This window comes from Rutilus rutilus (assembly GCF_951802725.1).
Source record: "Rutilus rutilus genome assembly, chromosome: 11".
In the NCBI taxonomy this organism is placed as follows: Eukaryota; Metazoa; Chordata; class Actinopteri; order Cypriniformes; family Leuciscidae; genus Rutilus; species Rutilus rutilus.
Window position 1 is genome coordinate 5087375 of NC_140216.1, and position 17000 is coordinate 5104374.

Here is a 17000-nt window from a genome sequence, read left to right on the forward strand (position 1 = left end):
ACACAAGTTTACAGCATTTACAAATTCTAGTTAATGTTAATATATAAACGCATCAATAATATACTATTGTTCAATGTTATACTGTAGTAATCCATGTTCATTCATAATACAAGAAACTATTGTTAAAATGTATTTCATGCAGAAATTAGCATTAGCCAAATTTTTGTTCAGTTGATAGATCAATTTCAAGTATCATTAGAGACTGAAATGTTATGGGAACGTCATAAAATGATCAAGCGTATCGTGTGCTGTTCTCACTTTTAAAAGGTTCTCAAGCACATTTTGCAGCCCTGATGGATAGTTCATTTACACAATGTCGTAAAAAAAAATCAGTTTCTTACATAAACCTATCGTTTCGCTTCTTAAGACCTCGATGTATCATCAGGAGCCGTGGGTATTCATTTTGTTTTGTCTGCATACGTTTTTGTGAATCTCAAAGTGACAGCACCCATTGACTTCCATTATATGAATCACAGAGGACCACGGTTTCAGCTAAAAAAACTTCTTTACTGTTCTACTGAAGAAAAAAAGTCTGAGGGGTGAGTAAATTAACAGCAAACTTTCATTCTTAGGTGAGCTATGTCTTTAATAGATGTCAACATGTAATTAAAAATTCAGAACAATCCTTTAGAATTGTACATACTGATTTGATTGGGCAGTTAAACATGAGTGTGTCAGCATGGCTTAGATTAGATTGGCCTTCACCTTTCGCAACTTTCTACACATCAGTAACAGAAAGGTGACCGAAAGCCACGCTGGAGTGTGTCACTTTTCCTGTCGCTCATGAATGGTCATTTATCCTCATTTGGAGAGCTGGTTCTAACCATTTGGGCGTGACGACCGTTGAGATTTGGCGGTTATCTAATTTAGCATATTCCATGTTCAAGAACAATGACTTCTTGAGATTAGGTGGCATTAATTACTGATACAAAAATTTGACAAGTTTAGTGTGTCAGCCGTCAAATAGAAAATGCATTCATTTATTCTGACACTGACGGTAGGGAAGATGGAAAGTATAATCAAGGATACTGCCCGTCTGAGAGGATATAAACGATATGTAATATAATGAATATGACAAAAATAAATATGATGAAAGGTTATTGACAGGTTAACAACATATTACCACAAACAACTGAGAAAAATGCCCTGGCATTAAAAGCTGTCTAGCAAACCAAAAATATTCTAGGTACATTTGACTACATGACTATATTTAATATTTACACTCACCTAAAGGATTATTAGGAACACCATACTAATACTGTGTTTGACCCCCTTTCACCTTCAGAACTGCCTTAATTCTACGTGGCATTGATTCAACAAGGTGCTGAAAGCATTCTTTAGAAATGTTGGCCCATATTGATAGGATAGCATCTTGCAGTTGATGGAGATTTGTGGGATGCACATCCAGGGCATGAAGCTCCCGTTCCACCACATCCCAAAGATGCTCTATTGGGTTGAGATCTGGTGACTGTGGGGGCCATTTAAGTACAGTGAACTCATTGTCATGTTCAAGAAACCAATTTGAAATGATTCGAGCTTTGTGACATGGTGCATTATCCTGCTGGAAGTAGCCATCAGAGGATGAGTACATGGTGGTCATAAAGGGATGGACATGGTCAGAAACAATGCTCAGGTAGGCCGTGGCATTTAATCGATGCCCAATTGGCATTAAGGGGCCTAAAGTGTGCCAAGAAAACATCCCCCACACCATTACACCACCACCACCAGCCTGCACAGTGGTAACAAGGCATGATGGATCCATGTTCTCATTCTGTTTACGCCAAATTCTGACTCTACCATCTGAATGTCTCAACAGAAATCGAGACTCATCAGACCAGGCAACATTTTTCCAGTCTTCAACTGTCCAATTTTGGTGAGCTTGTGCAAATTGTAGCCTCTTTTTCCTATTTGTAGTGGAGATGAGTGGTACCCGGTGGGGTCTTCTGCTGTTGTAGTCCATCCGCCTCAAGGTTGTGCGTGTTGTGGCTTCACAAATGCTGTGCTGCATACCTCGGTTGTAACGAGTGGTTATTTCAGTCAAAGTTGCTCTTCTATCAGCTTGAATCAGTCGGCCCATTCTCCTCTGACCTCTAGCATCAACAAGGCATTTTCGCCCACAGGACTGCCGCATACTGGATGTTTTTCCCTTTTCACACCATTCTTTGAAAACCCTAGAAATGGTTGTGCGTGAAATTCCCTGTAACTGAGCAGATTGTGAAATACTCAGACCGGCCCGTCTGGCACCAACAACCATGCCACGCTCAAAATTGCTTAAATCACCTTTCTTTCCCATTCTGACATTCAGTTTGTAGTTCAGGAGATTGTCTTGACCAGGACCACACCCCTTAATGCATTAAAGCAACTGCCATGTGATTGGTTGATTAGATAATTGCATTAATGAGAAATTGAACAGGCGTTCCTAATAATCCTTTAGGTGAGTGTATTATACATCAAGATTTTTTTTTTTATTGCTTTTTTTTTTTAAAGAAATGATAACTTCTATTCTGTGACAATAAAGACATTTAAAATGTTACAATATATTTTGTATTTCAAATAAATGCTGTTCTTTTGAACTTTCTATTAATGTATGCTACCAGTATGGATTCAGAACTCTATTTTGTTTAAAGAAAATTATACAAGGATGCATTTAATAAATAAAAGATTATATAAAAGTATTTATAGTTATGCAAAAGAATAAATGTTCTTTCTATTCATTAAATATATATAAAAAATTATCAGTTTGCACAAAAATATTAAGCAGAACTTCTTTCAACATTGATAAGAAGGATTGTTTCTTGAGCACGAAATCAATATATTCAAATGATTTCAGAAGGATCATGTGACAACAAAGACTGGAGTAATGATGTTGAAAATTCACCATATCACCACTTTGCCATCAGATGAATAAATAATTAAATTTACTTTAAAAAAAATATATAAAAATATATAAGTTATTTTAAATGTAAAACGTATTTCACAGTATTACTGTTTTACTGTATTTTGATCTAAATGCAGTCTTGGTGAGCAGAAGAGACTTCTTTCAAAGAATTTAATAATTTACACGTTATGCTTACTGGATGAAAAAGGAATAGCTTAAGCCAACTTATAAAGTCTTCCCAAGTCGAAATATACCCAAGATATATATAGTAACTGTTGACACAAGCAAAAAAATTCTGTGCGTATCCTGAAAAGGCCCAGACACTGACACATGCTGCACTGTCACAGTGTCTTCCGCCTCTCCGTATCCTGCAGCCCTGCAGATTAGTGCAGTCGTTTAGTGGAATGTGGGAGAGAGAGGGGAAAAAGAGATAAAAGAAATGGGCAGGAGATGAGAGAACATCTTAAGAATATAAACTATCCATTAGGGCTGCCAAATGTGCTCGAGACCCTTTTTAGACTGAGAACAACAAATGATAACTGATGATACGCTCTGTGTCCCCATAATATCTCAATCACAAACGATCTGTCAAATATCTCAGAATAAATAAACACAGAAGAGGATACAAACTGAGCTACAAGAACATCTTAAAATGTTTAAACGGTGATAAATGTTTAATTTCATTATTATGATTCTATAAGAATTAAGGCCTGTTCACATCAAGAACAATAACTCTAAAGATAACGATAACTACATTAGAGTCCACACCAGCGGACGACGATATTCTGTTTTATGATTGTGCCATTTTTTCATCTGTCACTTTAAATGCTTATGAGAGAAAAATTATGAAAACTGGGATGCAGTCCTTCTACACTGCTAAAATAATATGCATTTTTTGTTTTACCCCAGAAAAATATTAAAATATGCTGAAAACAAGATATATTTAAGCAAACTGCATAAGATATGACTTGGTAGTTTTTTTCCCCCAATATAATTGAAGATATCTAAATAATTCAAGATATTGAATTATAATTTCTACTTCAAGTAAATTTAACTTGTTTTGCACGTTTACATGTTGTAACTGGGAAATGAGACAAAACATTTGTTTGTATCCACTGCTATGGATTGAGATAAATATTATAAAGCACTTTACTCTAAAAAAGTATTCTTTATATGGTTATTTTCCAGGTTTTTTTTAAATACTTTGTTTATTGAGATACAACAACTTATGCCAGTATAATACAACAATATCGTACATTAAAAAAGTTGGATCTCTTTTATATAATATTAATAAAAAAAGATTAAAAAAAAAAGAATAATATAAATTAAATACATTAAAAAGGGAATAAAAAAATAAAAATAAAGTATAAAATAAATAAATAATTAAATTAATAAAAAACAAGAACAGGTCAATTAGGATAGCTACACATTAAGAAGAGTTGGAAGTAATCATCCATACAAGAGAAGCAAATCATGATATGAGAGGGGGTAATTTAGGAAAAATAGTAAATGATTAAATTACTAATACTAGTAATAACATGCGAGTGAAAATAGGTTGAGACTCAAGATATTTTATCTTTCTACCTCATTCATTATATTACTGAAATCAGAATTTGAAAAAGGATATAAAAGGTTTCCAAATAGTCTTAAAAAAAGACAATTTACCTTTCAAAATGTATGTAATCTTTTCCATCGACAAACAAAAGGACATATTATTGATCCACTGTACAATAGGTGGCTTTTCAACTTTCTTCCAATACATAGCTATTAAACGCTTTGCTTGAAGTAAACACGTCAATGACTCTACGAGTGCTTCTACAATGTACCAAATTGTCAGGAAAAATTGGTTATTTTCCAGTAAAAAAAAAAAAAAAATAGGAAACATGACATTGATGAACCTTGAGTGTATTTTATTTTGTTCCGTTGTCAGCTCTTCCATTCGTTTTACACATTAAGCTCACTAAATTTGTTTTAGGTAAGATTTTATGTTATTTTCTAAAAGCCATTTTGGCAGAGTCGATGATAAATTATGACTGCGATGCAAGTAATTGCTCTTTTGAGAAATGATGTGGAAGAAAAAAAGCACAGAAATGTGTGCATTTCAGAGTTTCATTCGGGCGCTGAAATATAAGTAACAAAGAAAAGACATACAACAGAGGAACAGAAAATTGATTAAATATAAAGTAGTACAAAGTTGAGCTGGAAATTAGTGTGGGAAAATACCACAAACAGTTTCATAAAAAATTTATATTCCATTAAAACAAATTATTTTATATGCCCTGATTTAATATTTATAGAAAACCATCATTACCTACAGCAACAACGGCTGTTCAGTCAGTAACATTTCGTATGCTTGCCTCTGCAGGGGCTATTAGGGTACTTTAGAAAGGTTCAATGAATTTCCAATGACAGACCTAACCAAGAACAAGCACCAATCTATTTCAGCGGTGCTCAGTGACCTCAGAAATCGAAGCGGAGGCAAGACAGAAAGGCAAACGTTACAAACTACATTGCAGTTGGCTAACGCCGCAGCGGCCCTTTCAATTACCCGTCTCCTCGGCCGCAGCTGCGCACACCCAAAGCCATTTCCTCTGAATATACAAGGCAAGACCTTACACTATAAAAGAACAAATGCAATGCTTATAAATCTAGCCATCACGGGGTAGTGAGCACCCTAATGAATCCCAAGCTCTTTCTACTAAAACTGATTTAGAGTTACATACAAAAGAGCCAAAATACAGGAGTCGACCTCCAGACGGTTTAGAGGAACGCAGGGGGGCTTAGAGAGTTGCGTCAGCAGAAAGATGGACCTCAGGTGCCAAAGAACGCTGGAAAAAAAATACTATTACATAATGTCAGAGATGAAACCTAGCAAGTGGAATCTGGCTATCCCATTAAAAGACAAAATAAATAAATTAATAAAATTAATTTTACAAATCTCATTCTTAACCAGTATATTTGTCTATATATATATAAAAAAAAAATAATAATTACTATCAAACTGCATAAGGCTATTGAGAGAAACTAGGGTTATAATGGTTAACTAAAATAAATACAACTTTAAAAATTAATAAAAACTTATTGACCACAAAAATGACAACAGCTAAATTTATATATAAAATTAAAATGAAAAAGAAGAGACAATATAAGCTTAACTATAAGCGCACACGGCAGTTTTGTCGTCTGTCGCTTTAAATGCTCCAGCTCGTTAAAGCGGGATGGATTCTGATTGGCTGTCGATGTTTTTATTGCTCATCAGCTGGAAAACATTGTGAAAGCCATTCCAAGGTTATTGTTCGTCTGTCATTATTGTGGTGTGGTGTGTGAAGATAAAAGTCAAGTTCATACAAATTCATATACAGTTTGGGTAAGGTACTTTATTTTGTTTTAAGGATGTTCTTAATGGAAAACAAGACCAAGATACTGCTGGAGGATTTCCCCCCATTGCCAAATATACAAAAGGCATTATGATGGGGAATATGGGAGTGTTAATATTACAGCCTACTTGAACCCGATCATCTGATCAGAGCTACCGATTGTTTCATGGAAAGTCATTTTGGTGTTCTGTTTGGTGCCGTTGTTGTTACTGTATCTACTATGCATCACATTCTCACATTTTGCCTTGATTGTCAGCTAAAAAGTATATTACTGGCACAACATGTCATGTTTGAATCTTTTGAATAGTGCCTTTGGTTAGACTAAAACATAAAGAGCTGTCTTATCAAGAGGAGTGACCAAAGTGCTTATGCGTTATTTCGCGCTTATGCCAACAAAATTGTGGTGGTTTTTAATGTTTAGCACAAACTTTTATCATATTCAAAGTACAATGTGCCTAAGAAATGAACCCATGACTCTTTATGCAGCAGACAAGAGTGACTTATTTGTCTTACCAGGAGTGGTCTCTTCTTTGTAGTGCTCATCGTGCCACTGCATGGTTAGATGGTAACTGAGCATCACCTCCCACAAGGCTTTGCAGAGGTCGGTCAAGCAGGGGATGTAGCTGTCTGTGGTAATGTGCTGGGGTGAGAAAGATAAAAGCAAGAGCTTCAGTCTCACCATTTCAATTTCAACAAGCTCCAACAGGTTCACCATGAGAACTACATGCGATTTCAAAAAAAGCTGTGAGACATTTTTGAGTAAAATATGCCTTCATTAAATATCTAGTTCAGTCATGAAACTCTAGAGGGCGCAGGCTGAGAGATCCTTTACATGCAATCTGCAAGCAATCACATTATTACCACATGGCACAAGCTGATTGGCCTCTGTTGATCCTACAGCCAATGAGATTGCTCGCTCAACATTTAAATGGTCTAACTCAGTGTTTGCTGTAGGGTCGTTCCTCTGAAACCCTCTATAAAACTATAAAACGGGATTTATGCATGTTTATTTATGGAACAGCAGCAGCATATCTTACATGCTCACAGTCTGTGTATCTATTAGCAGTACATGTTCATACTTGCTCTACAGCAGCAATAATCAACAGCAGCAGCACAGCAGCAGCACAGCAGATCCAGTCCGACTAGACCAAATACATTAACAAATTAATTTAAGCATTCAATAATATGTTAAAACTTTTCTGAGAGTTGTCATGAAATTGGATTAATTATGTTGCGAGCAGGGTACCAGTATATTTAAAGGAATTAAAAATGTAAGGAATATTAATGCAAATTAAAAAAAATATATATATTTTATTTTTATTTTGCAACAAGACACATTTTAAATCTATATATTTAGTCATTAATGTCGATACGTTTAAGTTAAATGGTAATTAGGGCTGGGTGATCTAACTTTTTTTTTTTTTTGTCTTTAAACGATAATCAATATTCTTATTTATACATAAATGTTTTCACTAAAAAGTTCATAAAAATAACATTTAATCATATGTATTCACAAAAAAAATAACATTGAATTAATAAACTAATTAACTAATTTAACTATATACACTCCCGTTCGAAAGTTTGGGGTCAGTAAGATTTATTTTAAAAGAAATTAATGTGTTTCTTAAAAGACATTTATTTCATTAAAGACATTTATAAAATTACAAAAGATTCACATAAAAAAAAAAATGCTTTAAATAAAAGTCAAATAAAAGTTCTTCGAGCTTTCTATTCATCAAAGAAACTTGAAAAAAATATATATATTACTGTTTCCATAAAAATATGAAGCAGCACATTGCTTTCATATTGATAATAATAATAAATGTTTTGGCAAAGCTGTATTTCAAGTATTCAGTGTTACATTTTAAAACCGTTTTTAAAACGGTAATAGTACACATAAGGTAAAAGTATACATACAATTCATGTAAAATGACCACTCGGGTGACAAAAACAAATCCCTGAATCAGTATGCACTTAAATTGATAGCATGGGTAAAACGGACTCCTGGAAATTAAACGAACTGGACTTGGACTTTACTTTTTTTAACTTGGAAAAAGTATAAGACATTTTAATACTTTCTAAGGATCCAGAGACATCCTGCAAAAACTCAAATCTGAGAAAAAGACACTAAAGATCTGCTAAGGAACCCAGTTGAGCATGACATAATCTCTTCTCAGATGTATACGCATCCTTAAATCAAGCTGAAGACATTTGCAATACAGTAAATCTGACAGTGAGGGAGCATGAATTCACCAGAGATAATGATTGACCTGCTGTGGACCTTAATGAATATTTACCATGCGATCAATCCTTCAAAACCTCAGAGAATCGGTTACATTCCTTGGAACGCTATAATTAGAAATAATGCCATAGAGACAACAAAACAAGCTCCTGTCTGGGATGAGAGACTGTATATCAAATTGGGAGGTGGGCTGTGCACTGAAGTAAAATACAGTTTGAAATCAACTCTGACTTCGGTGACACTGGCGTTCTCTACAGAGGAGCTCACAATACTCCCTTTGGTCAGTGCGATTTGTGGCCGGGGAAAGCGGACATAAACGTCGCCATGTCTAGAACTGCAGCATTGCTGACTCATCCATACACATATTCATCAGTGCTGTCAAGCAGTGAGATGCTGGAGCTCTGTCCCTGCCTTTTCTTCTTAACCATGCTTGGAAACTCTGCAAACTGCTGGAGCCTGGTAAATTACGATCGGCCCGAGGCTCGTCGAGGCTGTTTTTGAAGGCAAGGGAACGGCACATAGCAACACGGCCTCCAGCTGTGGAAAAGCTAACCGTTTTTGAGCTTGAGTTACAATTTATGTATTACAGTCATAACTTTTCGCTACAGAACCACGGTTACTGCAAGGCTTATTTGTAAGTTTACCAATGGACTTTGTAAATTTGGACTCACCACAGTAGGCTTTTAGTTTTTCAATGATCTATTGTCAAACATTTACCTAATCTTACCTAACTTTCCTGAAGTTTATTTAGGTTACGATTGAGGTCACCGTGTAGGAACTTCAAATATGTGAACAACATTTGTAGAACAGATGGCAGAGGCAATTTGCCAGGTCATGTTTAATGTCTATGAGAACGAGCATAAAATGAAACTCTGAACTATTTCAGTCCAGAAAACTTTTCCATTTAAAAGCGTTCTAGCTAAATAAATCTTGGAACATAGGACAACAAAATACCCCATAATTTTACCTGTCATTAGTAAATAATAGGAAATTAAACCGTGTCTACAATAGTTTTGATTTATTCTGTTTTATAAAAATTATAACATACCATTATTACTCACAAGCCCAAAAATACAAGATTAAATTCCATATTCAACTAGAGAAAATACAAATACGCATTGACAAAAGAATGGGGCTAATTTAAAAACATATATTTTACCGTTATGAAAGCATTCATAAATGTATTCGGTCCGTTTAACCGAGCTGAACCGTTTAACTCTGTGAGTCAAAGAGCAAAGTCACACAACCTCTGATGGATTTAACAGGTTTTCATCATTTTAAAGGGGGCTATTATGCAAAATTATCTTTTATAAGGTGTTTGAACACAGATGTGTAAACAACCAGCCTGTAATGGTAGAAATCCACCCATTACTTTTTCTTATAATCCCCATAAATCATAAACAGTCTCTCCAAATGAGTGGGTTTTCCCAGATTTCCCCCTACTCTTACACTTGCGCAAATCATTTTACGCCGGGCTGATTCGCAAACGAGGGTCAGTTCAATGCTGGATTTGCACAAAAGTTTTTCCTGAAAGATTTGCAGATTAACATGACGGTACATGCTATTCGAAAAGTCTGAACAATTTCTGACATTTTGGTTGCGTGAGATTCTCCAGTTTTGTTGTTGCCGGAGTATCCAAAGCAAGAGCTGTAAAGGCTCCGCCCTCTTCTGGAAAGGCCGCCGGGATCAGCAGCTCATTTGCATTTATAGGGACACACAAAAACGGCGTGTTTTTGCTCACACCCAAATTTGACAAGGCTATATTAAATGATCTGTGGGGTATTTTGAGCACATGACACATTCTGGGGACACCAGAGACTTATTTTACATCTTGTGAAAAGTGGTAAAATAGGTTCCCTTTAAGTAACTGTGCTTATATTTTCTACACAAAGCATGAAGAAATAATTTGGTATTTTAAGTTTTCTCATTTTAAATACGCTTAAAAGTTTGAGGTCGATAAGATGTTTTAATGATTTTGCAAAGCTGCATTTAAACAGTAATACTGTTAAATGTTATTACAATTTAATATAACTTTTATAATTAAATAATAATATTTATTATTATAATAAATTCAATTTATTTCTGTGATGGTAAAGCTGGATTTTCAGTCTTCAAGTTCAAACTAAATTATATATAAAAAAAGAAGTAATTAATTGCTTGAAGTGAGTGGTGGATTCTTACATATTTCTACATAATATTTTGTCAAATTTGATTTGTTTCAGGCAGTGATGAGTAATAAGCAAGTAAAAATCACAAATCCTTGAGAAAATGGAAGCTTCCAAACATAAATGAACACCTTTGAACATACAACACATTAATTCAAATCAATTCCTTGATGCATAAACTTGTTTCAGCCCTGTTTTGACACAGTACTCAAGAATAAGTGCGTCCTGAAAAAAAAACTGCATTTTAAGAGACAGTTAGTCAAGGATAGCACTTACAAATCACACTCGTTCAACCAAGACTTTAAAACAAACAATCAAATGAATAAAACGCTCATTCACTTTTGTATTCACATGCTGAGACACAATGCGACCTGATCCGAGTGGCTGCGATAAATCTAATTAAGTCTGTGCTGCATACAGAAAAAGCTCTGGGCATTCAGAGGTGATTCATCACTTACGGTAATTCTGCAGACACAGATAAACAAGCTCATATGAAACCATCCCACACAACTCATTACACTAGAGCGTCTCCAACTAATGCAATGAACGGTGGCTCAAGTATTTTACCGAAAGGAAATGTGTAACATTGCCAAAGCCACCAAAATGTAATGCTCAGGGTCGAAAGCAATAATTATAGGAGCCATTTGTCTTATTTGAAGTTGATTGTTTGGGACAGCTACAACCCTTCTTTGAATAAAGTTGTGTAGTTGCCATCATTGAGTGTAAGGAGATACTTGGATGCTCAGCTGGATTAACACTGATCCAGTAGTTACCACACAGGAGGTATAGTATTCTCACTGATGTTGAATAACTCCTGCAGGTGAGCAGAAGGAGAAGTCACTCATCCCATTCAAACAATCAATCCCCCATCCTCTTCAGATGACTTCCTGCTATGAGAAATCGAGCCATTGTTGCCTGGCAACTGAGAGTTGGTGGAGGGAAAGGATGATAAATGTCTTTCTAATCTCAAAAGGAGTCATATTAAACAGACAGATGGACATTATAGCTGAAATTTTGTTAAGATCCTTTGACGCTTTTGAGAGGATGCATGGGATACAGGCAGGTGGACAGAAATGGACTCAGGTCAGTGGTGACTTCACTAAATGGTGTGCTGGGAATTACATCCAAAAAACATGAAAAAGAGCTTTCAAGTACTGAATTTTTTCTCTCCCTACAGTCTCAAAACATCACTGGGGGGTTTCTCAGGGCTGATCTCTATTTGCCGTGATGGAAGAACACTGATGGTGGCCACCTTTCTAAATACAGTCGAATCTTGTACATTTTCAAATATGATTGTAGTGAATTTCTAAAGCGAAAGAGAGGGAAAACAAAGTGGGGGAAAAGCGTTGCTGCCGTCAGCAGTCTCTAAACATGTAAAGTCAGCAAATCTCTGTGGCGTCTTCTCTCCTTAACCAAGCTGAAGACGTCAAAGCACAGATGGCAGAGCTGGAGAGGCTCAGTCAGGATCAAGGGTTTTCGACTTCCTCAGGAACAGAATGTGAGGATCATACGGCTTTGCGACATTAGGCTACTTCCAAGTTTGAGTGTATAAATGTATACACTTAAACTTGGAAGTTTAAGGGCACTTTCAAAGTGAAACGTCCAGTGACTGGCACTAAATGCGGTGTTCAATTTTCTCAGAAACAGTTAAATTGGACTGTGGCAACATATTACACTGGCAGTTCAGAAAGGAAGTGTAACGTGAGTGCCGCTAAAAGGTTAAAGAGTCATGTATTTCCAATGAGCCTGGGTTGGATAAATCACAAAATGGACATATTTATCCGATTAATAAAGTAATGAGGTTTCATCATCTTCCACACAAGATTATCAAACAATGGTAGAGTAATTAGCCTGGTGCTGGACTGAAGCTTTGGAAAGAGAAAATCAGCTCTGGAAATCTCTCGAGCGCTGCTCCAACTGCAGCCTCTTCACTAAGGCACTTTCCACTCAAACGTCGATCTCTTGACACCATCCATAGATGAGAAAAAAAAGATTTGCTGAACCGATTCTTTATGAGGGTTTGACGAAATGCGAGTCAATTTCTATAAACGCTCTTACCTGAGCTTTAATTCTAACGCTGCACCTTTTGGGAACCTTATGGGGCAACGTTCAACCTGCTCAGTATGTGGTCAATATTCACATTCAGTACAGTGAACACAGGGAACAACAAAACACATTCCTTAGTTCAGCAGGACAACTAATGAAGCTTTAATATTTAATGTGCAGCTGCATCCTGAAGTTTGTAACCTTCATTCATCCTTTACATCAGATTGGGCTCAAAAAGGCCTACTGCTGTGTGCACGGCTTTCCTTATTGGAAACATCAATGTAGCCAATGTCTGCTGTCTTAATGAACAGAATCAATCAAACGTTCCCACGTTCGGAACTTTCACTGTCAAAACTCCACATGCGGTCCTTGCGTGAGTCAGCTCTCAAAATGTAGCATCATCAGAGATGCCACAGATAAGGGATTTCACATACTTACTATTCAGGAGGCTGACAGTTCAGATGATAGCACAGAAGACAGACAATAAGACTGCTCAGGTGATAATTGTGAAAGCTATTACTATAACTAAGGGTGGGAAGCGAGAACCAATTCAAAATTCTCATTAAAAATTCATTTTTAAAAAACATTTTCATGAAATTCGGTTCATCAACAGTTCTCAAACATGCATTTTTCCACTAATGTGAATGGAACACCATCCTATAATACTGAATCTACAGTGTAAAACATACAGCACGACTGGTGCAGTGTAATTCTTATGTATCTTATGAGCTGATTCCTTTTAAAGATTTCTAAAAAAAAAGTTTAAACCGCTTGCTAAATGAATGACTTGATTCCATTGGTAGACGTCGCGAATGTGCGTGACCTGTTGAGAAATCTGTATGGGGAAATCTTTCACCCATTCACAAAATTCCTATTAACGTGAACTCCTATTGAAATGACTGGATTTCGTCCAATGTTGAACAACAGTAAATGTGAATTAAACTGAACTAAATTAAATGTGATTGCACCTTCAGTCAGTATATTCTGATTCCCAAACAAACGACTCTTATGAACCAGATTTTTTTCAGCGAATCAAAAACAACGGACGCTAAGTCAGTATAGCCTGATGGTTCTTTTTAGTGAATCAAAATAATAAAGTAACAGCGTAGTCCGATACTCAAACAAATGACTCCTATGAGCTGGTTCTTTTTAATGAATCAAATACAGTGCATGACCAGTCATAAGAGTCGTTTGTTTGGGAATCGGACTATACTAAGCCGGTTGATTTTAGTAAATCAAAAGGCATTTAGTATAAGAAGTGAAGTCTGATTCCCAATCAGTTGACACTTACGAGCTGGTTGTTTTTAGTTAATAAAATACGTTTAGAACAGAGAGAAAGTGTTATATACTCTACCATTAAGGAACTGGAACATTTAAGATTTTTAATCGAATCAAGAACATGATAAACAGACTGAACAATATAGTCAGATTCCGAGACAAACCGGTTATTTTTAGTGAATCAAAAACTAACTTACTAAACCATAAGTTATCAGTCATGTCTGACTCAAAACACTTATTAAACAGAACTTGAAAAACAGCCTTCTGAATCAGAATAGTTAAAACAAACTATTATTAAACAGAACTTCAAAAACCGCCTTGAACTATTAAAGTCAGCATGAAACAGAAGTTGCAATATTCAAATTCAATTCAAATTCAATACTCTTTACTATTGTGAAACAAGAACAAAATGGTTGATCTCATTTGAGTGACAGGTTGTCCCGCCCTCGCGCCAGTAATAATGATGTGCACGGATAAATCATTTATAATAAGCACTGCAATATTTTTATAAAAAAAACAAAACAGCCCTTACTTTCCAATTGCACATCTTGTTAAATGATGTAAAAAGAGAGTATAGACAGTACAAGCAGTTCATGAAAATAAACTTTTGCAGAGATGGACAGCAGAGTTGGAGGTGGAGAGGGAGCTAAAGAGATGCTGATGAGGAACACTTTCATGAAGTGCTTGTGTTCAGCTGCAAGGTCAATATCCACTCGGGCCCATCGAGAGCGCTCTAAAACACGAGTGTGAGGGACACTGATGGTAAATAACACTGATACTCAGCTATGAGGTAACTTCCAGAGAGTGTGCAATTTTTAACATTTGTTTTACCATTGTTGATGTGCACTAACAGGGCGTTCCCCACTACTGTTCATCGACCTCACTTATTGCTCAAAGCTGAGCACAGGAGATCTCTGAAGGGACGGGATAATGATAGTTTCATGTAAAATTCATGTAGCGCTTTGCATTATGATGTGACCTTTGGAGCGTTCCAGATACGCTGCATTTTAATTCCCACGCTGTGGTTCAAAGTTCAGGATTGAAGTGATTGTCATTAGCATACATCTCGTGTTTACTTTATGTTTACTTTATGACGCTCAGGAGAGTTTGAGAGTCGGAGATGACGCATTGTCCACGGTCCTCAAGATGAATTCATCTGCAATATTTGCTCTGCTGGGAGATGAGACTTGGGGGCAAAACCCCAGATACAGGATTAATTTTCTTTCAGAGGTTCAAAGGGCACCGTATCCAGAACGAAAACTGAAATGAGCAACACAGCATCACACTGAGAAAATGCTGTTGTCCTTTTTAGTGTGTGTGTGTCAAAGCAATGTCTCAGAGAAGGAAAATCAAAAGATTTTATCAGCTGAGCCGACACCTCAGGCAGCGACAACCCGTGTCTGAGTGTTAAAGGCATAGCGCGTGTTGCCAAATTTTTTGGTGATAAACACGTATATGGACCCTACAAGCATGATCTGTCAAAACAAAGTTTGGGGGGAACAGTTTGGGTGTTAAAGGAAGTCATCAAATCTTGTCGGTTTCATGAGACCACATAAATCATGAATTGAGAAAACAAACTTTCCTTGACCTTTTCATATGTAAGAGGTCATTGTGCTATAAAAACATCCTGTAAGTTTCAGAACTCAAAACAGCTTTTATTGAAACCAAGCTCCGAAAACAACTCATTTCGGATTGTCACATTATGATGTAATAGTGTGCCTGAAGGCCGCCTCTGCAGAATCAGAATCAACGCCTACATCTACATCATCGCATATTTGGCTCCGCCCACTGGTGCATTAGTGAGATAAGGAGAGAAGAGAGATACAGGATCACCTGACTAAAAATAACATTACTTTCCAAATGATCCTAAAGCTAGGAAAGTGGTTATTTGTTTTCAACTATGTAAATGTCTCAATAGAGCTTTATTTATTTGTTTGGTACATTTCACTGTGGATTTTTTTGGTAAATCAGTCACAATTTCGGCGCAGGCTTTGCAAACAAAATTTTACTGTAAGATATGGACCCCACAGTAATGCCACAACAAGTCACGTTGTTAAAGCGTTAGACCAAAAAGCAAAAGACCAGCATGTGTATGAAGGAATCTTTTCTAACAATGTAAAAGTCTTCATTGTCACCTTTGATCAATTTAATGCATCCTTGCGAAAAAAAAAAAAAAAATTCTTAGGTTGGACTTTATTTCAAGCTGAAGTAGTTATATTGTACCTACTCACATAAAGTACTGAGTAATATTAATTAAGTACATGTATTTACTATAGAGTTAGGGTTTGGTTTAGGATTATTTAGTTGTAATAATTCATAATTTAATGTTATTACTATAGAAAGTACATGCAGAAACGTGTAACTAAGTCACCTTAAAATACACTTATTAAAAGTAAATCTTACTAACCCCACAATTTTGAACAGTAGTGTATAAAAATGCAAGACACAGAGGGGCAAAACCAAGCTTCCTTTCAAAATCATTTACTTATGTGGCATTAATGTTCAGTGCATTCAGTTCAAACATCCCTTGATTGTACCAGATGAACTCGAACATAAGGGCTGTTTTACCTCAGCTCAGCAGATAATAACAATATTCCCTTCTGACACTCAAATATAGTACAGCCAGGTGCAGCTAAGCCTACGCAAACTATTTGAGCTCTGTGCCAATAGCAGGTCATAGAAAGAATCCAAGCACTTCAACTCTAGATGTGAATCAAGGACAAGGTACATAGTAATTACAGAATTATAGAAGTGGAACCAGTGCTGCTACTCTTAAATGGTTTGAGATAGTTGAGAACAAAGTAAGTTCTTAGAAATGAACACTACCATTCAAAAGTTTGGAGTCAGTAAGAGTTTTTTTAAAGACATTCATACTTCTATTCAGCAAGAATGCATAAAATTGATTAAAAGTGACGGTAAAGACACTTTTCTATTTCAAATAAATGCTGTAAACTTTATATTCATCAAAGAATCCTGAACCACAAAAATATTAAGCAGCACAACTGTTTTCAACA

The 17000-nt window shown here is 36.0% G+C and overlaps 1 protein-coding gene across 2 annotated transcripts in view; it reads right to left on the reverse strand.

The window, feature by feature from the left end:
• The window catches only part of vps50 (VPS50 subunit of EARP/GARPII complex), a 138975-nt gene that overhangs the window by 78296 nt on the left and 43679 nt on the right, over positions 1-17000 (reverse strand). For both annotated transcript variants that reach the window (XM_084422759.1, XM_084422758.1), the window contains exon 13: positions 6769-6895. In XM_084422759.1, coding sequence (XP_084278885.1) covers positions 6769-6895 — 127 coding nt within the window. The remainder of the gene's footprint in view (positions 1-6768; positions 6896-17000) is intronic.